The 24,936-nt window shown below is 44.3% G+C and overlaps 1 protein-coding gene across 1 annotated transcript in view; it reads right to left on the bottom strand.

Annotated features, from left to right (window-relative positions):
* Positions 1–3,655: 3,655 nt before the first annotated feature.
* CAPN1 (calpain 1) overlaps positions 3,656–24,936 on the bottom strand; it is a 73,897-nt gene continuing 52,616 nt past the window's right edge. Inside the window, exons 14-22 of the mRNA XM_069740036.1 lie at positions 23,850–23,889; positions 23,009–23,074; positions 12,284–12,341; positions 7,654–7,718; positions 7,244–7,312; positions 7,071–7,149; positions 6,868–6,984; positions 5,240–5,298; positions 3,656–4,136 (exon numbers count right to left, since the gene is read on the bottom strand). Of these exons, the coding sequence (XP_069596137.1) occupies positions 4,110–4,136; positions 5,240–5,298; positions 6,868–6,984; positions 7,071–7,149; positions 7,244–7,312; positions 7,654–7,718; positions 12,284–12,341; positions 23,009–23,074; positions 23,850–23,889 (580 nt within the window). The 3' untranslated portion in view covers positions 3,656–4,109. The remainder of the gene's footprint in view (positions 4,137–5,239; positions 5,299–6,867; positions 6,985–7,070; positions 7,150–7,243; positions 7,313–7,653; positions 7,719–12,283; positions 12,342–23,008; positions 23,075–23,849; positions 23,890–24,936) is intronic.

The raw sequence follows: 24,936 nt of genomic DNA, 5'->3' as shown, positions 1-24,936 counted from the left end.
GACCAGGAACAGGCCGCTCCGGAGGGGGGTATTCTCACCCTTTAGGAGCTGGTGGGGGCGAGTGGACCAAGCCACCTGGGAGAGGGATGCCGCAGCGGCTCAGCCATCTGGAGGATCTGGGGATGAACATGGAGGTGTACGGGACAGGCGGCAGTGAGGTGTGTTTGCTGCCCGTGTGTCGCCGTCCTCGGCCCCCAGCATCCCCGGTCCCCTGTGACACCAGTCCCGCCCATTTCCCTCATGCTCTGCCGTGCCCCATGTCCTTGTAGGTCCCCAAGTTCAGGTCATTGTGCTCCACTGGCCCACAAACAGCCATGTCCATCCTCCCCTGGTCCCCCAATGCTCCCCATCTCCCAAGCCCTGAGTCCTCCTGCTCCCCCACCTGCATTCCCTACCCCTTGCCCCGTGTGACCCGTCTGCCCTGCTCTCAAGTATCCCTTGCATCCCCTTGTTCCCCCCTCTCTTGTTCTCTTTCTCAGTGTGTCCCCATCTACCCTGTCCTCATAATCCCTGTGCCCTCTTCTTCCCTGCTCCCAAGTCTCCACCCCATCTCCCCTTGAGTCCCTATCTACTCTGCCTTTGGAGTCTCCTTGTGTCCTCTTGTGCCTGTCTCCCTTGCCCCCCAGTCCCCGTGTGTCCCCTTGTGCCCTTCTCCCCTTTCTCCTAGTCCCCATGAGTCCCCTTGTGCTTGTATCCCTTGTCCCTGTGTATCCCTTTGTGTCAGTCTCCCTTGCCCACTAGTCCCAGTGTGTCCCCTTGTGCCTGTTTCCCTTGTCCCCTTGTGTCAGTCTCCCTTGCCCTCCAGTCCGTGTCCTTTGTGTCAGTCTCCCTTGCCACTAGTCCCCGTGTGTCCCCTTGTGCCCTTCTCCCCTGCCTCCTAGCCCCGTGTGTCCCCTTGTGCCTGTATTCCTTGCTCCCTAGCCCCCCATGTCACCCTTGTGCCTGTCTCCCCTAGCCCCCTTGTGTCCTTCTCCCTTGCCCCCTAGCACTGTTTGCCCATGTCTTTCTCACTGCCCCTGTGTGGCCCTCCATCTTACAAGGGTCTCATGTTCGTACCATCTCCTGTGCTAATATATTGTCACTTGGTTGTGAATTTTTTTTTATCATCATTAATTTCCGCTTTCACAAATGCATAAACACCAGAATGCAGTTTTTTTTGTTTGCTCTGAACTTGTATAATGTGTGTAGTATTATCTGACATAACTAGTACGGACTACACCACGCTGCACCACAAAGCGGAGAAACCGGTAACAGGAAGTGAGAAACCTAAGGCTGTGCACACGTTAGGAATTTATAGCCAATGTTTCTGCACCAAAAAACGTGTCTGCTGGCAGGAAAAAAAAGCTGAAAGAATTGACACACGACAGATATGAAACTGCTTCAAATCTACCAGGAAAAAATAAGCAGATCTTAGGTCAGATTTAAGAAATCCCTATCACTTTGTTGGTATAGGAAACCTACTGTATCTTTTTTTGTGGAAAAAAGTAAAAACATTCTCTCTTGGAAGAGGGGTATTATATTCTATGGGGAGGTGGGCTGTATTATATTCTATGGGGGGGCTATATAATATTCTATGAGCGGGCTACATTATATTCTATGGAAGGGCTACATGATAATATATAAGGGGGCTGCATTATATTCTATGGAGCGGCTGCATTATATTCTGTGGGGGCTACCATATATTCTATGGAGGGGCTGCATTATATTCTATGGGCGTTACATTATATTGTATGGCGAGGCTGCATTATACTCTGAGGGGGCTGCATTATACTTTTGTGGGGTGGCTGCATTATATTCTGTGAGGTGGCTGCATTGTACTCTGTGGGGTGGCTGCATTATACTATATGTGGGCTGCATTATACTGTATCGAGGACTATGGGGAATACATTATACTATATGAAGAACTATGGGGTGCATTATAGTATGGGAAGTGAATTGTACTACATGGATGACTATGGCGGTGCATTATACTATATGGAGCACTATGAGGAGTGTAGCATACTATATGGAGGACTGAGGAGTGTATAATACTATATGGAGGACGAAGGATTGCATTTTAATATATGGAGGACTATGGGGAGTGTATTGTACTATATGGAGGACTAAGGGGAGTGTATTATAATATATGGAGGACTATGGGGCACATTATATTATATGCAGGACTATGGGGTTTGCATTTTACAATATGGAGGACTGTGGTGCACATTATACTATGTGGAGGACTATGGGGTGTATTGTATTAAACAAACAAAATGCTGCATATTCATCGAGTGATTGGACTGTTTATGCCGGAACAAAAATCATTGTTCACAGCAACATATCACTGGTGTAAGCTGCAGATATGCTGCTGATAACATGATACTGTACAGATTGATCTAATAGTCATTGTTTGGTTCCCATCATTCTTCCTCAGCCGCTGTAAAGAGGCCAGCAAACAAGCGAATGACTTCAATATTGTCGATCACACTCGTTTAGTGGCCTGAACTCATCGCATGTAAATACAACAGAAATGCTTGTGTGTGTGATGTGCAATATGTGAGCATTTGGGACCCAATTTTAAACTTTTGCTTAGGGCCCCACTTTTCCTAAAACCGGCCCTGGGTATGTGAACTTTTGATCAGGGTCATTTGGATGTGTTGGGTTGTCATCATGATTCAAAAAGAGAAATGCAGATGGTCTCTTCAGAGAGGAAGAGGACTAGAGCTCTAGTGCCACCTATTGGAAGTAACGATCCTAACAGTCAATGTTGACTCTTTAACGAGCCTTGTCACATGTCAAAAAGAGAAAACACAGTAGTTTGACAATAAATGGTTTCACCCAACCACTAACCATTAGTGGAGAAAAAGTTTTGGGGTTTATCATTCATATTCTCTGAAAAAAGGCCAAGAAAGCAAAAATTCTGCCGGGTATGAAAACTTTTGAGCACAACTTTATGTCCCTATCCTAGTATATTTGTCCCCATCCTGGTATTTATACACATGTCCCCCCGTTCTACCACTGTACTTTAAAGCATTACAAAAAAAAAAAAAATTATTCTCACCTTCCTCCGCCCCCCACACTGTGCGGCATCCTCTTTTGCAGCCGGCGCAGAAGCCATCAGCTGCCTTCACCATGCAAGCGACGGTCACAGCGTGATGTCACTGTCATGTGCCAAAAGTGTCTTGCAAGTCAACAGCAGTTGCCGGTCTCTGATTGGCCAGCAGTTTGCACTGTGGTGCAGGGTCTCTTACCGCAATGCATTTCAGCGGAATGTGCGCCCTCCCGCAGGAGCCTGGTCGCACCCTCCGCCACTGTTGCACCCCTGGCAACTACCGATTTTGCTAGTGCCACGGGGTATTAAATAACAGCTGTCACCCACTTTAGTCCAACCATGTGACTAGGGGTCGTTCCCCACATATGGGTCAGAGGAACCTTTTGGCCTCCTTCTGGCTCCAGGACCTAACAGGTTTTGCAGCCGCTGCAAAGAAACAAACAACGGCAACATCGAATATTCTCTATGTATTAATTTCCTGCAAAGTCATAGTACATCTGAATTGTTCCATCCCAGTGATAAATCACTAAAAATTTCAGGAGACGTTTTTTTTGTAGTTGTATAAAATTCTGTATTGGAGAAGCAACGCAATGTTCTTATATACAGTACATGATATTGCCGCCATCTTCTTACCAAATCTTTATTTTGGCTTTTTAAACCAGTACAAAAAAAAGGAGAGAGCAGCGAGTGTAACATAAGACATCTGACTGGAGGCTAAACCCTTCACCTTTCCAGCTGTTGTGAACTACAACGCCCAGCATGCCCTGACAGCTGCATGCTGGGAGTAGGCATTATGAAACAGATGTAGAGTCAGAGTTGGACACCATTTCTAGGAGATCTCTCTCTAACCTGTAAATGTGAAGATATAGCTTGGATGCAAGAGAATGATGGAAATATACATAGAACGGATGCAATGGAGACAGAAAAGGCCACGCGGGATATATGCAGGACAGACACGGCGGGGAGGCTTCTCTTCATGGTATTGCTTTGGCACAGGGGCAGCGAGTGAAAAGGCACTTGCGCTTCATTACAGGACAGGAGCGTTCAGGGATCCAGCCAGTGCAGGACTAGGACATCATTATGCAAACATAGTCATCTGGAGCCACTGAAATGACATGATAAAAAAATATTGAAAAAATTTGAAAAAACATGCAAACCCAAATCCCAGCCAATCCAACCAACTGTGTGCCAAAGAGGTAGGTTTACGGGCCGATCTGCTCCATCGGGTGACCACTCACCTATATGCTCATTTGCTAGATGAGAAACATAATTCTAATCTTTTTCTTTGAATAGTTAATAAAGCTGCACTAAGTTTCAGTCTGCAATCTACATTTGTTTTCAGACCCCGATATACAGTTTTCAGCCCGATTCAAGTTTCAGATTTTTCACTTGTGGGATGGTCTCTCCCAGTAATATAGGTAAGAGGAGCATGCACTTAGGATTCATATATCAGAACAGCTTCTATCCTGCACTCATTTCCTCTTAACGTGCCTTCCTTTTTTTTTATTTTACAATTCTGTTTTATCTACCCTCCCTGAGACTGTAGATACTTTCTCCCCACTCTACACTCTTAAGATCTGTGTACAGCTCCTGCATGGGTGCAGAGGTTTGTTTAGTGTAACTTTATAGTGCTACAACCTTTGAAGAGTGTAGTTTTATCCTGCAGCTCCACAAAAGCAAATGAACAGGACTAGTCCGGTGGGATGTCTCTTCCTCTGGACTAGTTCTGCCTCGGATTTACTGTGCTCTCCCCTGAATACAGTCTAAGTCATGGTGGGAAAATTATGCAGGCTGTCAATCACACCCAGGGAGGTGTAATTAGAAATTCTGAGGCAGGACTAGTCCAGAGGAAGAGACGTCCCACCGGACTAGTCCTGCACTATTTTCATATGCAATTGTGTAAGATAATACTACATTATTCAATGATTGCAACAACAATAAGTTACAAGAAAAAGATTATTAGAATAAAAAAAATCTGCTCTGCACCCGTTTATTGTGAGGGCCCACTAAGAGACTTCAAAGATCTATTTTCTATAGATGAGAAAATGCTACTATGATCATCTACTTTTTAGCTTGATGTCAACTTACCATCCATTCTAGAAAGTACTTCTTATTAGTCGTGCTATTTCCAGTAATGGCATTATTAATGATGTGATTATATATACACTACAGGAAAATCTATGGAATAATAGTCAATGAATAGCTTACCGTGAAGAGGGTGAAGTTGATGACACCATCTTTATCAGCGTCCATCCCCTGGAAGAATCCTGCAGGAAAACAACATAGCACCATGTTACCAGCAGTTCTAGGAATTAACCATGATGGCAAAATATTCACAATGTGATAATTATCACATTCAAATGTGCGTCATTTAAAATAATCTCTATAAGGCTATGTGCACACGTTCAGGATTTCTTGCAATTACCTGAGAAAATCCTGAAATTTTCTGCAAAAAATCTGCAAGAATTCTGCATGCGTTTTTTGCGCGTTTTTTTACCACGTTTTTGGTGCGTTTTTTTGCGGATTTATCCGGACATTTCCAGATGCATTATATAGTGGGAAAGCCGCAAAAAATCGGAAAAATTAATGAACATGCTGCGTTTTTTACCGCAATGCGGGTTTTTCGTGGAAAAAAATGCATCATGTGCACAAAAATTGCGGAATTCATTCTAAATGATGGGATGCATAAGGTATGCTGTTTTTTTTTGTGGTTTTATAGCGTTTTTCTCGCGAAAAAAACGAGAAAAAAGAAAAAAAAAAAAACAGCAACGTGTGCACACAGCCTAAGTGTATTGTTCTGCTCAATGGGTGTAATCATTAGTCTTAAAAGGGGTTTTCCACCTTAGGGATTTTTTTTTTAATTAAATGCTTAGAAATTAGGTTGAAAAACATATTTCTGCAAACATTTTGCCCCATTTTTGTCTTTTATAACCTCTGTGTTGAACTGCCCATTGCTGGATGTAGAATAAATTAACTGAGAATTCGTCAGTGAGCTTACTCTGATGGTCTGGCAGAAGAGTTTATGACTTTTATTCTGAGCTTCTCTCTGCTGATTTGTGACCACAGACCACATCAAAGTTGAATGTGCAGAGAAAAAATAAAAAAAGAGCCTGAAAAGCCAAGCTGTCCAAGATTTGTAATGAAACCCAATAGCAAAAACATTTAACAGCTCGTGCACAATCTCCACTGTGACATTTTCATATTGGAGCAATGTGGCGGCATTTCAGCTTCTAACAGTAATTGGTGTTGGGTTCAGTAGACCGAAAGAGGAGGACTGGTTGTTGTAGAGTTAATATGAATGTTAAAATGGCGGCGTATTCCACATTGTAAATCTGGCATAAGGAACAGAATATACACATTGACAACATTGCTGGCAAGTAAGAAAGTAAAGTAAGAAAATCCCACAATGGTCTCCGAAATAACTTAAAATTAACAAAAGTAAATTTTTAATTTCAATTTACTGAATATCAACTAATGAAATCAGACACGGCTTTTTAAAATGGTGGTTTCACACACACAAAACAAAAATAATGAAAAGTGTAAAAGTAGTATTTGTGCTGTTTGTTATCATATATATGGAACAAAAAAAAGCTAAGGAAAGAGTTGTCTTATTTGTTTATAAGAAAATCATACATAAGTATGTAAAAGGCTATAAGACCATCTATAAATTTTAATCATGTTTTTTTTTTTTTTTTATATAATCATAAAAGAAAAACTTTACCGGAAGTATGAAAACTTTTATAGAGATATTATATTTGATCATTCAACAAAAAATATCAAGAAAGAGAAAACCACAAGCTGAAAGACAAGACGCTAAAAACAAGATGTCCACTTACTAAACATGGTCTCCAGCCGGATTAGACAGCACACAAAACTATCAAAATCCACTGCCAGATCGGGCTCGGCATATCGGGTGATGATCAGCTCGTGAAGGACATTGCTAAGTTTGAAACCTTAGGAGAAAATTTGGGATAGGATTATTGAAGAACTACTTCTTAAAGGTTACAACTTGGAAATTTAAAAGGGACATGAAACAGACCTGCAAACTCCACCGCTAGACGCATCTCATAGGCGTTCATGCTCCCTGACTTGTCCATGTCAAACTTTCGGAACACAGTCTTAAAAAAAAAAAAAAACAGAGAAAAAAAGTTAAGTAGCAATATAGCGCCCCATATACTGTCTGCCACTATAAACCCCGGCCCTTCCACTTACCAAATAATTCTTGATCTTGTTCCACAAGACATTAAACTCCACCATTCCCAGTTTTCCATTTCCATCTTTCTGTGACATCAAAGTTAAAGAAAATATCTGCAATTCTTTACTGTTGTTTTATGAATGACACAAGGCTTGTAGCAAATTACTGCAGGCTTACAAGTTGACAATAGTGTGATGCCGTGAATTTTTACATTAATTTTATATTTTTTATGACAACTTTTATTTTTTCATGTGTGACATAAGTTTCTGGGTGTGATCTCAGGAGGTGTTGCAAAAATAAGAAGTTCCAGTGTAATTCTAAACTGTAAGTAATGCAAAAGTAGTGACAAGGATGTAGGGGGCGAAACCGAAAGGCGGGTAGCATATAGGATCAGCACAAATAACATGACCATCACAAGAAAGGATACATCCATAAGGTTCACCATGCTGCGGCAAGACTCCACGCTAAACCCTTTAGTGCGAAGGTCTTTGTCTGCAATTACACAAGATAATATTAAATATATTTATTATAAAGCATGTCCGTATACTTTGCATGTAAAAATGTGTGTGTGTGTGTGTGTGTGTGTGTGTGTATGTGTATGTGTATAATACACAGTACAGACCAAAAGTTTGGATACACCTTCTCATTTAAAGATTTTTCTGTATTTTCAGGACTATGAAATTGTACATTCGCACTGAAAGCATCAAAACTATGAATTAACACGTGGAATTATATACTTAACAAAAAAAGTGTGAAACAACTGAAAATATGTCTTATATTCTAGGTTCTTCAAAGTAGCCACCTTTTGCTTTGATGACTGCTTTGCACACTCTTGGCATTCTCTTGATGAGCTTCAAGAGGTAGTCACCGGGAATGGTTTTCCAACAATCTTGAAGGAGTTCCCAGAGATGCTTAGCACTTGTTGGCCCTTTTGCCTTCACTCTGCGGTCCAGCTCACCCCAAACCATCTCGATTGGGTTCAGGCCTGGTGACTGTGGAGGCCAGGTCATCTGGAGTAGCACCCCATCACTCTCCTTCTTGGTCAAATAGCCCTTACACAGCCTGGAGGGGTGTTTGGGGTCATTGTCCTGTTGAAAAATAAATGATGGTCCAACTAAACGCAAACCGGATGGAATAGTATGCTGCTGCAAGATGCTGTGGTAGCCATGCTGGTTCAGTATGCCTTCAATTTTGAATAGATCCCCAACAGTGTCACCAGCAAAGCACCCCCACACCATCACACCTCCTCCTCCATGCTTCACGGTGGGAACCAGCCATGTAGAGTCCATCCGTTCACCTTTTCTGCATCGCACAAAGACACTGTGGTTGTAACCAAAGATCTCAAATTTGGACTTATCAGACCAAAGCACAGATTTCCACTGGTCTAATGTCCATTCCTTGTGTTCTTTAGCCCAAACAAGTCTCTTCTGCTTGTCGCCTGTCCTTAGCAGTGGTTTCCTAGCAGCTATTTTACCATGAAGGCCTGCTGCACAAAGTCTCCTCTTCACAGTTGTTGTCGAGATGTGTCTGCTGCTAGAACTCTGTGTGGCATTGACCTGTTCTCTAATCTGAGCTGACTCGGATAAACTTATCCTCAGAAGCAGAGGTGACTCTTGCTCTTCCTTTCCTGGGGCGGTCCTCATGTGAGCCAGTTTCTTTGTAGCGCTTGATGGTTTTGCCACTGCACTTGGGGACACTTTCAAAGTTTTCCCAATTTTTCGGACTGACTGACCTTCATTTCTTAAAGTAATGATGGCCACTCGTTTTTTTTTTACATAGAATTTGTATTATGGCAAGAAAAAAGCAGCTAACAGTCTATTCAGTAGGACTATCAGCTGTGTATCCACCCGACTTCTGCACACCACATCTCATGGTCCCAACCCCATTTATAAGGCAAGAAATCCCACTTATTAAACCTGACAGGGCACAATCATTCCCGGTGACTACCTCTTGAAGCTCATCAAGAGAATGCCAAGAGTGTGCAAAGCAGTCATCAAAGCAAAAGGTGGCTGCTTTGAAGAACTTAGAATATAAGACTTATTTTCAGTTGTTTCACACTCTTTTGTTAAGTATATAATTCCACATGTGTTAATTCATAGTTTTGATGCCTTCAGTGTGAATGTACAATTTTCATAGTCATGAAAATACAGAAAAATCTTTAAATGAGATTGTGTGTCCAAACTTTTGGTCTGTACTGTACATATATATATATATATATATATATATATATATATATACACACACACACATACATACAGTATATACACTCACACACATACATACATACATATTCGTAATTGCATACACAAACATATGTAAGAAGGTGGAGGCACTGCTCACGTTCCCTCTTTGAGACATGTATATTATTGCAATGTGGTAAAATGTGTGCATTCCTAATTATTTGTATTGACAGTGACAGGTTGTTTCTGCCCAGCACTAGGTTTTCTACAGGATTAATAGTTGAGACTAGCCCAGAGTGGGAGGGCTGAAGTTAAGGAACAGTGGGGAGGTTCCCATCAGGCGTTAGATAGGGAGGAGCCTGCAGCAGTAGAAGACCTGAGGTCTGAGAAGCAGAACCGCATGCAGTGAGTGTCCTGTGGCAAAAGAGAGACGAGCAAGCGGATAGTAAAATCCTACAGAGAAGGGAGTCGCAATCCGGAGTCGGTCCAGAGTGTAAGAAAGGAAAGTAGGAAGTATCAGGGCCTGGAGCAGGAAGCCATATCATACTGGGACAGTAAGGAGTGGTCAGTCAGTCCGGTAAAAGGATGAAGAAGGAAGGATAAGCAAGGCAAAGAGGAAATGCCCGATGCGGTGATCCAGAGGCGCCAATAAAGCGGAAAGCTAAGCAGCAGCCATATTGATTTAGAAAACTCCCGTAAGGGGAGAAAAATGCAGAACCGTGGGTGGAAGCATAGGACTGGAATGTAGATCCATTATTGGGCTGAGGAGGAAGTGGAAGTAGAAAGCGTGAGTGACTCTAGGAAAGGGAGGAAGAATTGTGTGATAATGTTCCATGTCGTAAGAGAAACGTTCCTGAAGATGAATACATACTATCTGCTGTACATTGCTCCTCAAAAGTTATTGTTCAGTAAAAATACATTTATTGATGAACTATGACCTCCCTCTTGAACTCTGCAACACCTGTTCCAGGCCGGCCGCAAATAACAGCACCATGCAGTCTGCAAGGGCATATCGCCATCACAGCTAAAGTCCATACACCCAGCCAGGACCCCCATTTTCACGCAGTGTTCCGGGGTGCGTAGCAGAAGTACCTCGCCCACAGCTACCACCTCGCTCCACGTTATGTTATGTTACGCATACATAGCACATGGGCATATATACATTTTTTTAACATAAGTCCAAAGAGCCATTTTCAATACAACAATGCTAAGCGGATTGTTGTTGGTGCTACAGTGAGCAGCCTTAGTGGCCTAAACATGCTCCCGTGGCTGCAGCGTCCCCGGACTTGTCTCCCATTGAGCACATCTGGGACATCAATCATAAGCAAATGCACAGGGAGCTGCCAGCAGAGGATCTTGATGATTTGCCCAAGTGCATTCAGCGCAGCTGAACATAACAGTGGGCGGCACGGTGGCGTAGTGGTTAGCACTGCAGCCTTGCAGCGCTGGGGTCCTGGGCTCAAACCCCACCAAGGACATCATCTGCAAAGAGTTTGTATGTTCTCTCCGTGTTTGCGTGGGTTTCCTCCGGGTACTTCGGTTTCCTCCCACATTCCAAAGACATACTGATAGGGAATTTAGATTGTGAGCCCCATTGGGGACAGTGATGATAATGTGTGCAAAATGTAAAGCGCTGCGGAATATGTTAGCGCTATATAAAAATAAAGATTATTATTATTATTATTATATTATAACCTCAGTGACAGCATCCGAGGCTGTAAGTGCGGAGATTTCTGCATGTGATGCTCCTACTCCATACTGAATAAATCAAGGGGTTTTGAAAAATTTGTTCCCATTTTTTCATAATTTGCATATCAGTAACACGTCTATCCATCCTGTTATTTCCATCATTTCACAGCTTTTATGCTTTTACTTCTTGGAGTTGCAATTTAAATGTTGAGAAATGTACAGTATATGTATATATTAGATACACACCATGTATACCATAAACGCAACTACTACTCACACCTCATAGGTCATAATCACAAACGGTCACAAAAGTAAATAATTGAAATTGGATATTTCAAGTCAAAACCCATTTAATAACATGAGAATACCCCTTTAAGCTAGACTGCATGAAAAAAAATGAAAAAAGGTAAGGAAGTTTTCAATTGACTTCCTTTTTTCCATTCTCCTGCTGTGAGAGCTTTTATCTTTTATAGTGTACAGCTGGTCTCCATGGAGCTTGGACTCCAGGCCCCGGCCAAGAGCGTACATTCCAGAAGAGAGATTGAAGATCTGTTTAGATGGACCAAAACGAGTGTTTTGCCCTTTTATTTGGTGATCAAATACCTGTTTACATTTCAAGAAGAAAGTGTTTCTAATAATGCTCATTCACAATTATCTTGCTGTATCAAAGTCCCTTAACTCATGACATACCAGCCACCTCTCTCAAGCCAATTGATTTCTATACAGCATTTATTTGCTCACCTCCCTCCTCTCCCATCTTCGTAAGAGATACAGATATAAATCACCACTGAATATGTTACTGCAGATCTTGTGTTCAGCTTTATAGTTCTATTAATTTACCAGAGCTGTCACTCAAGCAGTAGAGCCCGCCTTGCCAGAAACCAAGAAGGGGACTGCAAAGCTCTGAGCTGCACAAAAGACAACTTGAGAAAATCCCCTTTAATGAGGAGTAGCAGATTGAAGCTTCTCACCCCAGCTGTCACTCACGGAGGAGCACCCACCCCCAAGCAACCAGGAAGTAAGGAGACTGCAGAGCTTTTAGCTGCTCAAGAGACTACTTTAGGACACCCCTGTAACAGTTGGGAAGATGGTCTTGTACCCCTTTTTGATAAGGAGTTGTTTTGGATTAGATCTGCACCTACATCTACCTATGTTCCCATATTTTTACACACTGGGGAATATACTTACGCTTAGACATGATTCTGTTTAGTATGGACTGTAGCTCCTGTACGCTTATCTCCATATCCTGTATATGATAAAAACAATATATCAACACATTCCCCAATGAATAAATATTACAGGATGCATGTGTGTACAATCACTTGATTACATGGGGAAACTGTGCTTTCCAGAAACCAACCACATAACATAACTATAAAGCTCAGGGTGGGAGGAGATCGTCCATCAACATGGTCTTTACTGCCTCTAACGCATTAATAAATGTTTATCTATAGTCACCACTAGGGGGAGCTCAGTCCATACCAGCTTGTACAGCTCCCTACTAAATGTACATTCATTTGGTAAGAAAATACTTGTGACTGGGGAGTATTTACATGGGGACTGTCAATTCATACTAGTAATTCATCCCCTTAAAAGCAACATACCGGCTGTTTTTTGGACTATAAACTACAATTACTATCTTTTTAGGCACTTTAAAAGAAAACTATGGTTGCATTGTACCACATGGAAGTAGTGGTATAACTGTCTACGCGCTTGTCTCCCAATAAAAACAATACCTTTTTTGTAGAGATCCGACGTGCCAGTCATGAGAAATCTGGTGTAGAAATTATAAGCCTATCAGGCTGTTAGTGCTTGGGGGCGTGTCACTATAGTCAGCAGCAGTAGTCTAAGACACGCCCCCAAGTAAATCTGCATATGGCTTCTATGTTAAATTTATCAAGACTGGCACATCGGATCTTTACAAAAAAGGTGTCATTTTTATTGGGAGACAAGACCCTACACAGTCATACTAGTAAAAAATAAACAAAAACCCATTGTGACTGGTTCCTTTCAATAACTGTGCACTGAGTGAGCTCTGGAATTCAGGAGATAGAAAGCAAGTACACGAGAATCACTGGGTGCACTCTGGAAGAAGGAATCAACATTGTAGACAGCGGTGACTGAGTGACTATTGAGGCGAATGTCTCTGCCCAGATTAGTAGTCCACGTTATTTAAAATACAGTGGGGCAAAAAAGTATTTAGTCAGTCAGCAATAGTGCAAGTTCCACCACTTAAAAAGATGAGAGGCGTCTGTAATTTACATCATAGGTAGACCTCAACTATGGGAGACAAACTGAGAAAAAAAAATCCAGAAAATCACATTGTCTGTTTTATCATTTTATTTGCATATTATGGTGGAAAATAAGTATTTGGTCAGAAACAAAATTTCATCTCAATACTTTGTAATATATCCTTTGTTGGCAATGACAGAGGTCAAACGTTTTCTGTAAGTCTTCACAAGGTTGCCACACACTGTTGTTGGTATGTTGGCCCATTCCTCCATGCAGATCTCCTCTAGAGCAGTGATGTTTTTGGCTTTTCGCTTGGCAACACGGACTTTCAACTCCCTCCAAAGGTTTTCTATAGGGTTGAGATCTGGAGACTGGCTAGGCCACTCCAGGACCTTGAAATGCTTCTTACGAAGCCACTCCTTCGTTGCCCTGGCGGTGTGCTTTGGATCATTGTCATGTTGAAAGACCCAATCACGTTTCATCTTCAATGCCCTTGCTGATGGAAGAAGGTTTGCACTCAAAATCTCACGATACATGGCCCCATTCATTCTTTCATGTACCCGGATCAGTCGTCCTGGCCCCTTTGCAGAGAAACAGCCCCAAAGCATGATGTTTCCACCACCATGGTTTACAGTAGGTATCGTGTTTGATGGATGCAACTCAGTATTCTTTTTCCTCCAAACACGACAAGTTGTGTTTCTACCAAACAGTTCCAGTTTGGTTTCATCAGACCATAGGACATTCTCCCAAAACTCCTCTGGATCATCCAAATGCTCTCTAGCAAACTTCAGACGGGCCCGGACATGTACTGGCTTAAGCAGTGGGACACGTCTGGCACTGCAGGATCTGAGTCCATGGTGGCGTAGTGTGTTACTTATGGTAGGCCTTGTTACATTGGTCCCAGCTCTCTGCAGTTCATTCACTAGGTCCCCCCACGTGGTTCTGGGATTTTTGCTCACCGTTCTTGTGATCATTCTGACCCCACGGGGTGGGATTTTGCGTGGAGCCCCAGATCGAGGGAGATTATCAGTGGTCTTGTATGTCTTCCATTTTCTAATTATTGCTCCCACTGTTGATTTCTTCACTCCAAGCTGGTTGGCTATTGCAGATTCAGTCTTCCCAGCCTGGTGCAGGGCTACAATTTTGTTTCTGGCGTCCTTTGACAGCTCTTTGGTCTTCACCATAGTGGAGTTTGGAGTCAGACTGTTTGAGGGTGTGCACAGGTGTCTTTTTATACTGATAACAAGTTTAAACAGGTGCCATTACTACAGGTAATGAGTGGAGGAAAGAGGAGACTCTTAAAGAAGAAGTTACAGGTCTGTGAGAGCCAGAAATCTTGATTGTTTGTTTCTGACCAAATACTTATTTTCCACCATAATATGCAAAAAAATGATAAAAAAAAAAACAGACAATGTGATTTTCTGGATTTTTTTTTCTCAGTTTGTCTCCCATAGTTGAGGTCTACCTATGATGTAAATTACAGACGCCTCTCATATTTTTAAGTGGTGGAACTTGCACTATTGCTGACTGACTAAATACTTTTTTGCCCCACTGTATAGTGCGAGAAAAATTTAAAATTCTATATTCGTCATTTATTACCATCAGCCAAATCTAGCTGGCAGGTTCCCTTCAAGAGAAGATAGAAGACATCTGGTTCTACGAAAGTGCTGGTCATATCCACCATGGAGTGAGCTACGAATGTATGTGAACTCACTGATTGACATAGCAAAGGGCCCCTCTACCAAAACAGTGTAAGGGCCCCTAACAGTCCAATAACTCCTGATAATGCACAATTCCAATAAGACCACACTCGCCACAGCTAAACAAACCTACTTCTCATCTCTCATATCCTCCCTGTCTCACAACCCTAAACAGTTATTCAACACCTTCAATTCTCTCCTCCGCCCCCCAGCACCCCCTCCCTCTCCACTCATCTCCGCTGAAGACTTTGCCTCATTTTTCAAGCAGAAGATTGATAGCATCAGAGACAGTTTTGGTCAACAACCCCCAGAGCCCTTCCTCCCGACTTCCCAACCCTCAACCTCCAAAACCAACTTCTCCACCATTACAGAAGATCAACTCTCCACTCTACTCTCAAGATCGCATCTCACCACCTGTGCACTTGACCCGATCCCATCCCACCTCATCCCAAACATCACCACAGTCTTCATTCCAAATCTAACCCATCTCTTCAACCTATCACTAACAACTGGTGTTTTCCCCTCAAGCTTTAAACATGCCTCAATCACACCTATCCTCAAAAAGCCCTCTCTTGACCCATCCTCTGTATCTAGCTTTCGCCCTTTATCACTTCTCCCCTTTGCCTCCAAACTACTGGAACAACACGTCTACCTTGAACTGTCCTCAAAGCTCTCTTCTTGCTCCCTCTTTGACCGCTTACAATCTGGCTTCCGGTCACACCATTCCACTGAAACTGCCCTAAGGTCACCAATGATCTATTAACTGCCAAGAGCAAGCGACACTACTCTGTCCTCCTCCTCCTCGACCTGTCGGCTGCCTTTGACACAGTAGACCATTCCCTATTACTACAGACCCTCTCATCCCTTGGCATCACAGACTTGGCCCTATCCTGGATTTCATCATACCTAACAGACCGGACATTCAGCATCTCCCACTCACACACCACCTCCTCACCTCGCCCCCTATCTGTCGGAGTCCTGCAAGGTTCAGTCCTTGGGCCCCTGCTCTTCTCCATTACACCTTTGGCCTGGGACAGCTCATAGAATCTCATGGTTTTCAGTATCACCTCTATGCTGATGACACACAGATCTACATCTCTGGACCAGATATCACCACCCTACTAACCAGAATCCCTCAATGTCTGTCCACTATTTCATCCTTCTTCTCCGCTAGATTTCTGAAACTTAACATGGACAAAACAGAATTCATCATCTTTCCCCCATCTCACGTGACCCCCCCAATGAACCTATCCATTACAGTAAATGGCTGCCCACTCTCCCCAGTCCCACAAGCTCGCTGCCTCGGGGTAATCCTTGATGCTGATCTCTCCTTCAAACCACATATCCAAGCCCTTTCCACTTCCTGCCGACTTCAACTCAAAAATATTTCACGAATCCGTTCATTCCTCAACCATGAATCTGCAAAAACCCTAGTCCATGCCCTCATCATCTCTCGCCTTGACTACTGCAACCTCCTGCTCTGTGGCCTCCCCTCGAACACTCTCGCACCCCTCCAATCTATTCTAAACCCTGCTGCCCGACTAATCCACCCGTCCCCCCGCTATTGCCCAGCTTCTCCCCTCTGTCAATCCCTTCACTGGCTCCCCATTGCCCAGAGACTCCACTACCAAACTCTAACCATGACATACAAAGCCATCCACAACCTGTCTCCTCCATACATCTGTGACCTCGTCTCCCGGTACTTTCCTGCACGCAACCTCCGATCCTCACAAGATCTCCTTCTCTACTCCCCTCTTATCTCCTCTTCCCACAATCGCATACAAGATTTCTCTCGCGCATCACCTCTACTCTGGAACTCTCTACCACAACACATCAGACTCTCGCCTACCATCGAAACCTTCAAGAAGAACCTGAAGACCTACCTCTTCCGACAAGCCTACAACCTGCAGTAACCACCGATCGACCAAACCACTGCATGACCAGCTCTACCCTCACCTACTGTATCCTCACCCATCCCTTGTAGATTGTGAGCCTTCGCGGGCAGGGTCCTCTCTCCTCCTGTACCAGTTGTGACTTGTATTGTTCAAGATTATTGTACTTGTTTTTATTATGTATACCCCTCCTCACATGTAAAGCGCCATGGAACAAATGGCGCTATAACAATAAAAATAATAATTCCAGCTGCTTTGGAGATGGAAATGGGCCACTTGCAGTACCTGAAAATGACCACTAAAGAGTATACGGCGCTGCATACACGGTTTACCTTCGGAGGCTATACTAGCTTATTGTGGGGGGTCTCGGGTGTCAGACCCCCACCGATCATACACTGATGACCTATTCTAAGGATTGCTCATCAAAAAAGAAAAGTACTGGAAATACGTACGCTACTCACCTGGTAGCAGTATTTTTTCAGGAGCCATGACAGCACAACGAGAGAGGGGATCCGCCCTTCAGGGACAGGAAACCTACAGACATAAAAGGGCGGTACCTCTCTCCCACGTCAGTTGGTTCCAGAGCATGAGAGGACCACCAAGGTTAATAACACAGATGCAGCGTATAAACAAATACATTTTATTATGTAAGTAAACAAGCAATTTTAAGGCAAACCAAAAAGGGTGTTGAATCATCCAAACATAGGGTAGGGAATCTAAGGGTGCTGTCATGGCTCCTGAAAAAACACTGCTACCAGGTGAGTAGCGTACGTATTTATTCAGTCGCCATGACAGCACAACGAGAGACTTTCAGAGAAAACAAAGAAGACTAGGGGGGGAGAATAGCCTCCAGCACCCTTCTCCCAAACGTAAGGTCTGAGGAACTACCCAGATCTAATCTGTAGTGTTTAAGAAAGGTAGAAGGAGAAGACCATGTGGCCGCCTTACATATATCTTCGATCGATACTTCTGACCTCTCCGCCCAGGAAGATGCTACAGCCCGCGTGGAGTGTGCCTTTATTCCATCTGGAACTTCGTTGCCACCTGCGGTATAAGCAAGAGAGATCGCCTCCCTGATCCATCTGGCCAGAGAGTTTTTAGATATTCTAAGACCTTTCCTCACCCCTTGATAGGCTATAAACAGAGAGTTATCTTTCTTCCAGGCATCTGAAACTGTAATATATCTAAGGAGGCACCTTCTTACATCTAAGCAATGATATTTACGTTCTTTATCGTTAGCAGGGTTGGAGCAGAATGAGGGTAGGACTACCTCCTGTACCCTGTGGAACTTTGACGCAATTTTTGGGAGATAGAGGGGATCGGGTTTCAAGATTACTCTATCCTCCCTGAACTGTATGTATGGTGGATGTCTGGAAAGTGCCTGCAGATCACTAACCCTTCTGGCAGAAGTGAGTGCAACCAAGAGGGCTGTTTTGATTGAAAGGATTTTTATAGGAATGGTATCGATAGGCTCGAATGGGGCCTGCGTTAGGGCAGAGAGAACCAGATTCAGATCCCATGGGACTAACCTTTGTTTTATGATTGGTCTGGACCTAGTGACTGCTTTGAAAAATCTGGATATCCAGTTATTACTGGCTAAGTTGAGATTGTATAGTGCCGCCAGAGCCGACACTTGTACTCTGAGAGTACTTGTGGCCAAGCCCATCTCTAGTCCTCTCTGTAAAAATTCAAGAATCTGGTTTATACATGGTTTCTGGTCAATTTGAGCCCCTGAATATGATAGAAATTTTCTCCACACTCTAACATAGATGCTCGTTGTAGAGGGTTTCCTACTTTTAAGGAGTGTATTTGTTAAATTCTGAGAGAATCCCTTCCCCCTCAGTAAAGACCTTTCAAGTTCCATGCCGCTAAGTGTAAATTGGCTACCCGTGGATGGAGGATTGGGCCTTGGGAGAGTAGATCTGGCAATTCTGGGAGAATCCATGGCTGGCATACCGACATTTTCCTCAGCCAAGGAAACCATGGCCTCTTGGGCCAAAATGGGGCTATCAAGATTACCTGGGCCCTGTCCTCCCGAATCTTCCTCAGAACTAATGGTATTAGATTTAGAGGGGGAAAGGCATATGCGAGCCTGAAGCGCCGTGATATCAGCAGAGCGTCCACCGCATATGGGTTGTCTTTTGGATTTAGGGAGCAGAACTGGTGTAATTTTTTGTTCCCTCTGCTGGCAAAAAGGTCTATCTCTGGACAACCCCATAACTGAATGATCTGCTTGAAGACGGCTGTATTCAGCGACCACTCTCCCTGTCTGAGACTGTTGCGGCTTAAGTAGTCGGCTTTGGTATTGATACTTCCTTTTATATGAAGTGCCGTCAGAGAGAGAAGATGTTCTTCGGCCACCTGAAAAATATGATTTGCGACCCTCATCAACGAACTAGATCGTGTACCACCTTGACGATTAATGTAGGCCACAGTTACCCGATTGTCTGATAATAGCCTGACGTGTTGACCCTGTAGGGGTACAAGGAATTTATTTAATGCATGTTTTACAGCCAACAGCTCTTTCAAGTTGGAGGAGGAGTCCTGTTCAGACTGAGGCCATAGCCCCTGAACCCAATCCTCTCCTAAGTGAGCCCCCCCATCCCTTAGGGCTAGCATCCGTAGTCAAAACTCTAGAAATATGATTTATCCAAGGGACCCCCCTATGTAGATTTGAAGTGTGAGTCCACCAAACAAGTGAATGTGTAGCCTCCGTAGAAAGTGTAAATTTACTATCGAGGTGAGCTCTTAGACGACGGGAATTGTGTAAAACGTCCCATTGTAGTGCCCTTGTGTGGCACTGGGCCCAGAGGACCGCCGGGATGCAAGACGTAAGAGTGCCCAAGAGAGACACTGCACTTCTAAGTGACACTAAGGGATTGTCAATCGCCCTGGAGACCAGCCGTTGAACCTTAGCTACCTTGGCGTCCGGCAGGCGACACTCCTGCCGACTGGAGTCTACAATAAATCCCAGAAACTCCTGCACATTTAAGGGTTGGAGACGTGACTTTTTGAGATTGATTATCCAGCCCAACCCGTGCAAGGCAGTCATCACTTTCTCTAGCTGGTCCTTGCAATGTGATTCTGAATGACCCACAATTAGCAAATCATCCAGGTATGGGATTACTAATATGTCCTGTTCATGTAAGTGTGCCATTACCTCCACCATGATTTTTGTGAACACCCTGGGTGCAACTGCGACTCCGAAGGGAAGTGCCTGATACTGAAAATGTTCTATCATGCCCGCTAGAGAAACTGCCACCCTAAGAAACTTCTGATGATCTTCATGTATTGGAACATGGTAGTAGGCGTCTTTGAGATCTAAGACAACCATAAAGCAATGGTTAAAGAGTAACTTTATTGCTGTTTTAACTGTCCATCTTGAAGGAGGGAACCAACAAAAAATTGTTCAGGCCTTTCAAATTAATGATCGTGCGATATGAGCCGTCAGGTTTTTTGATTAGGAAAAGAGGGGAATAAAACCCCCTACCTTCCTCCCTCGTAGGAACTCTGATCAGAACTCTCTTTTGTTGAAGTTCCCGGACCTCAGACTCCAGCGCCAACTGCTCTGTAGGGGAGGAGCGCACAGGTGTCAACATAAACTTATCCCGAGGAATATGGTGGAAGTCAAACTTTAGGCCTTTTTCTACAATGCCTAGAATCCATGGGCTACTCGTGATCCGTATCCAGGCCGGGTAGAAGGCCGAAAGCCTGCCCCCCACCTGGTCCGCCAGTCATTGCGGTTTTTTAAATTCTCGTGAAGGGTTAAACATAAATCCTTTACCCCTTCTTCTGTTGCTGTCGTATCTGGTAGATTCCCTGTTAGAATCTCTATACGGCCTTCTATGGCTAGACCATCCTCTATTATAGTCCCGTCTGTAAAAGGGTCTTCCTAGGAAAGGGAAACGTTTTTTATTATCCCCTGCCTTCTCCAACAATTCATCCAAGACCGGTCCAAATAAGTGAGCTCCTTCACAGGGAATGCTACATAACTTTGTTCTGGCCTGTAAGTCCCCTGGCCAGCATTTTATCCATAGCGCTCTCCGGGCCGCGTTAGATAACGCTGAGGACCTGGCGGCCAACCTGACCGAATCTGCTAATGCGTCCGAAAGAAAAGCTGCCGCATCCTGGATTATAGGCATAGAGGATAATATTTCAGTTCTGGGAACCTTATCCTTGAGCTGATCTTCGAGGTGTCCTAACCATACCATCAAGGACCGGGCTGTACAGGTGGCTGCTATAGCTGGTCTCAAGGACCCTGCTGAAGTCTCCCAAGCTCCTTTAAGAAAGGTATCTGCTTTTCTGTCTAAAGGGTCCTTTAGGTTCCCCAAGTCGTCAAAGGGGAGAGATGTTTTTTTGCATGCTTTGGCGACTGCCGCATCCAGCTTCGGGACTTTATCCCATGAGGATGAAGCCTCCTCCTCAAAGGGATATCTCCTTTTAAACGCAGGCGGAAGTGACCCTTTCCTCTCGGGTTTCTTCCATTCTTTTGAAATTAGTGATTTAATCTTGTCCACTACTGGAAAGGCTCTACGGGATTTCCGCTCAATACCTCTGAACATGACATCCTGAATGGAGCTTTCTGATTGGGCGTCCTCTATCCCCATTGTACTGTTAACTGCTTTAACAAGATGGTTAACTCTATCCAAGGACAAACAGGCCCGACTAGACTCCAGATCTTCAGAGGAGGAAGAAGACGAGAGGGACCCAGAGCTCAGCTCACCCGAGTCTGAATTTACGCCAGATAACGGGGATGATCTTTCTACTTCCGTCAACCGTGATTTGGACTTTACAGCACTTCTCATTTCGTGCCTAACCATCTCTCTAATTGTGGAGGTGAGATCGGGAGCCTCTTCCTCCAGCAAACGTTGTATACATATTTTGCACAATTTCCTTAAATGCCCGTCCGGAAGTGGCTCCGCACATTCAGCACACTGCCTATGTTTGGCCTTAGTTAAACTTTTCCTCCCCTAATAAGGAGAGAGGGAAAATAAGGGGAACAAATAATCACTAAGTGAACTTTCACGAAGATCACTTACCCCGCCAGTAATGAATGGTACCGTAGATGGGGGGTCCTTCCCAGCCGGCAATTCTTTACGGCTTGAGGACTTTGGTCTCAAAATTTGAGCCTCCTTAGCTCCACCAGCGCGGCTACTGCCACTAGACCGACGCTGGGAGCTCCTCCGAGGCTTCTCTGACTGCTGAAGCTCCTGCTGCTGCTGTTGGCTGCTTTGCGTTCCTTCTGGCGACTTCATTATGGAATGGAACAGGAACACCAGCCACTCTGTGTGCAGCGTTTTTAAAAAGGCCCCCAGGGTACCGCCACCGATGGGGGTTAGCAGGGAATCCCAGGTGCCGCCTAATCGATGAGGGACCGCCACCGCTCCGTGCTGCGCCGCCCCCCCCGAGGCCCGGATTGCCCTCAGCTGGGCGCCGCCATTGGCCGGAAAAGAACAGCGCTACTGCGCATGCCCGGCCACGTCATTCGGCCGCGTCATCCGGACACGCCCCTTCCGGACGCGGCAGCGGCGCCAAGCCGACACGCGGACCGGGACGGCAGCAGACGCCTCACCGGACCGATACCGACCCCCGTTAGGCACGGACAGACCTCTGGGACCCAGCAGCCGCACCAAGCGACGACTCCCTCCTCCAGATCCTCCCAGGTATTTACTGCGGACACCGCAGAAGCCAGCCAATCTGTCAGAGGCTGCTTCCTCCTGCTACCACCTACACCAACAGTTCCCCTGCCGTGTGGTGCTTCCTGCCCCCTGATCAGGCCGGGGTAGGGGACCCCCGCTACCAGTATCGGCCTGCCAGGGGTGGGGACGTGACATACCTTCGACCTTCTTCACAGGCCTGTCTGAAGAGGTTCCGCTGTCAGGGACAGGAAACCAACTGACGTGGGAGAGAGGTACCGCCCTTTTATGTCTGTAGGTTTCCTGTCCCTGAAGGGCGGATCCCCTCTCTCGTTGTGCTGTCATGGCGACTGAATAAAACCACTTTAATAAAGAAGACGTGTGTTTATCTGAGCTCTCAGTGTGCATTGCAAAATACCACTATTACGGACATTAGCCGCATTATCATCATACCTCTCCAGCAAGCTGTCGGAAGAGATTCTTGAATCCTTCATCAAGTTGAGCTTCAGATAAGGTTTCCTTTAAAATAAAATTATATATGTTTTAATTTTTTTTTTATATAGAATTTTTATTTTTCATACTACTATCTATATAAAAAAATATTCTTGCAATATTCCCAGCGATCGCTAGGTCCTAATATTAAACCTCTCCTAAATCCTGTTTGGAAAATGAACATTAGCAGCAATAGATTGACTCATGCCCTTTTAAGTTGTATCAAAACATTTCCTGACCACGCTCTCATCAGGGCAAAGCTCACAGTGAAGGGAGTGAGAGCAGGCGAGATGTGACATCTCCTATTGTGAATGATGGCCCCTGTTTTACCTACTGTATATAAAAGTGTTAGCTCTCATTTTAAGTCTGTCTGTGACGATAGTGAGACTGCTGAAAAGCCTTTTGTGCAGAATGGAAAGCATGAGTCTAGTATAAAAGTGAAATATTGCAAAGTTTCAGTTTTTTTTTTTTATAAATATAGTGATAGAAAATTGAAAAAAAAAATCAAAAGCTGGAAAAAAAGGGAAGCCATGTACAATATTCTCTTCTAAATATATTTATGATGAGGGAAGCAAAATGTTTGATGCTATTTTGCAGTTCTATTTATGGTCACTAGATGGCAGACTCGCTACATGCAAGATAGTGTAGTTCCATAGGCAGAATACAAGCTGCCATAAGCAGCAGTCTGTATTAGGAAAACAGATTCAGGAAGCAATAGTATGAAAAGTTACACCCCGACTCCCTTGATGGAAAAAAAAAAGTCTCTGTCTACTGATGTAACTGCTTTGGATTTCTTACGCACCTCAGAAGGTAAATTAGCAGTGATCGGATCATCCATTTCACTGAAAAAAAAAGAAAAGAATAATTCTGAACATGAGACTTGCATTTGGTTGACACAATCTTTTAAAAAGACCACAATTCTAAATTCATGGTTAAAAACGGTCTTCAGTGAATACTCATTACTGAGATAGATGACAGTTGGTGCTCATAAAGTTCTATGGAGAACTGTAACTGGCATGTCAGGAGAACCTGCAGCGGAATGTCTGTGTTGGCCTCTAGCTCCTCCCTCCTCCATAGAACTTTATTAGCACCAATTGTCATCTCCTATCTCAGTAATGGGAAAATCTGTCATCACTGAACACAGATTTTACCCACAAATTCAGAATGAAAAAAAAAATCAACCCAAGAGAAGAAAGAAGCAATTGTTTTCTGATAAAAATAAGCAACTGTGTGATATATCTTATGTGTACACATTTATCATAATTTACGCTATTAAAAAGGGGTTGTCCACTACTTGGATTTCAGTCCTCATGTTTGGTCCCATCAAAATAAAAAACCTATACTCACCTCCTGTGCCAGCGTCATTCCAGTGGTAGCGGCACTTGCGTGGTTATGACATATGCGGCAAATCAGCATCATTGTCCCCGCCTTTGGACAAATCGAAGTCCGAGAGCAGCCGCAGCTCCCACTTCCGGTTGATTATCAATACGTCTGAAGGTGGGGGGACAATGACCTGAAGGTGGGGGGACAATGACCTGAGGGCGGGGGACAATGACCTGAAGGCGGGGGACAATGACCTGAACGTGGGGGGACAATGACCTGAAGGTGGGGGGACAATGACCTGAAGGTGGGGGGACAATGACCTGAAGGTGGGGGGACAATGACCTGAAGGTGGGGGGACAATGACCTGAAGGCGGGGGACAATGACCTGAAGGTGGGGGACAATGACCTGAAGGCGGGGGACAATGACCTGAAGGTGGGGGACAATGACCTGAAGGCGGGGGACAATGACCTGAAGGTGGGGGACAATGATGCTGATGATGATTGGGCACAGATGTCATAACGGCACGACAGCCCCGGGAACACGAGTGCCGCCCCTTCTGGAACGG

Source organism: Ranitomeya imitator, chromosome 9 (genome assembly GCF_032444005.1).
Source record: "Ranitomeya imitator isolate aRanImi1 chromosome 9, aRanImi1.pri, whole genome shotgun sequence".
NCBI lineage: Eukaryota > Metazoa > Chordata > Amphibia > Anura > Dendrobatidae > Ranitomeya > Ranitomeya imitator.
The sequence above is the reverse complement of the archived record's forward strand: the minus strand, read 5'-3'. Positions and strand labels throughout refer to the sequence as shown.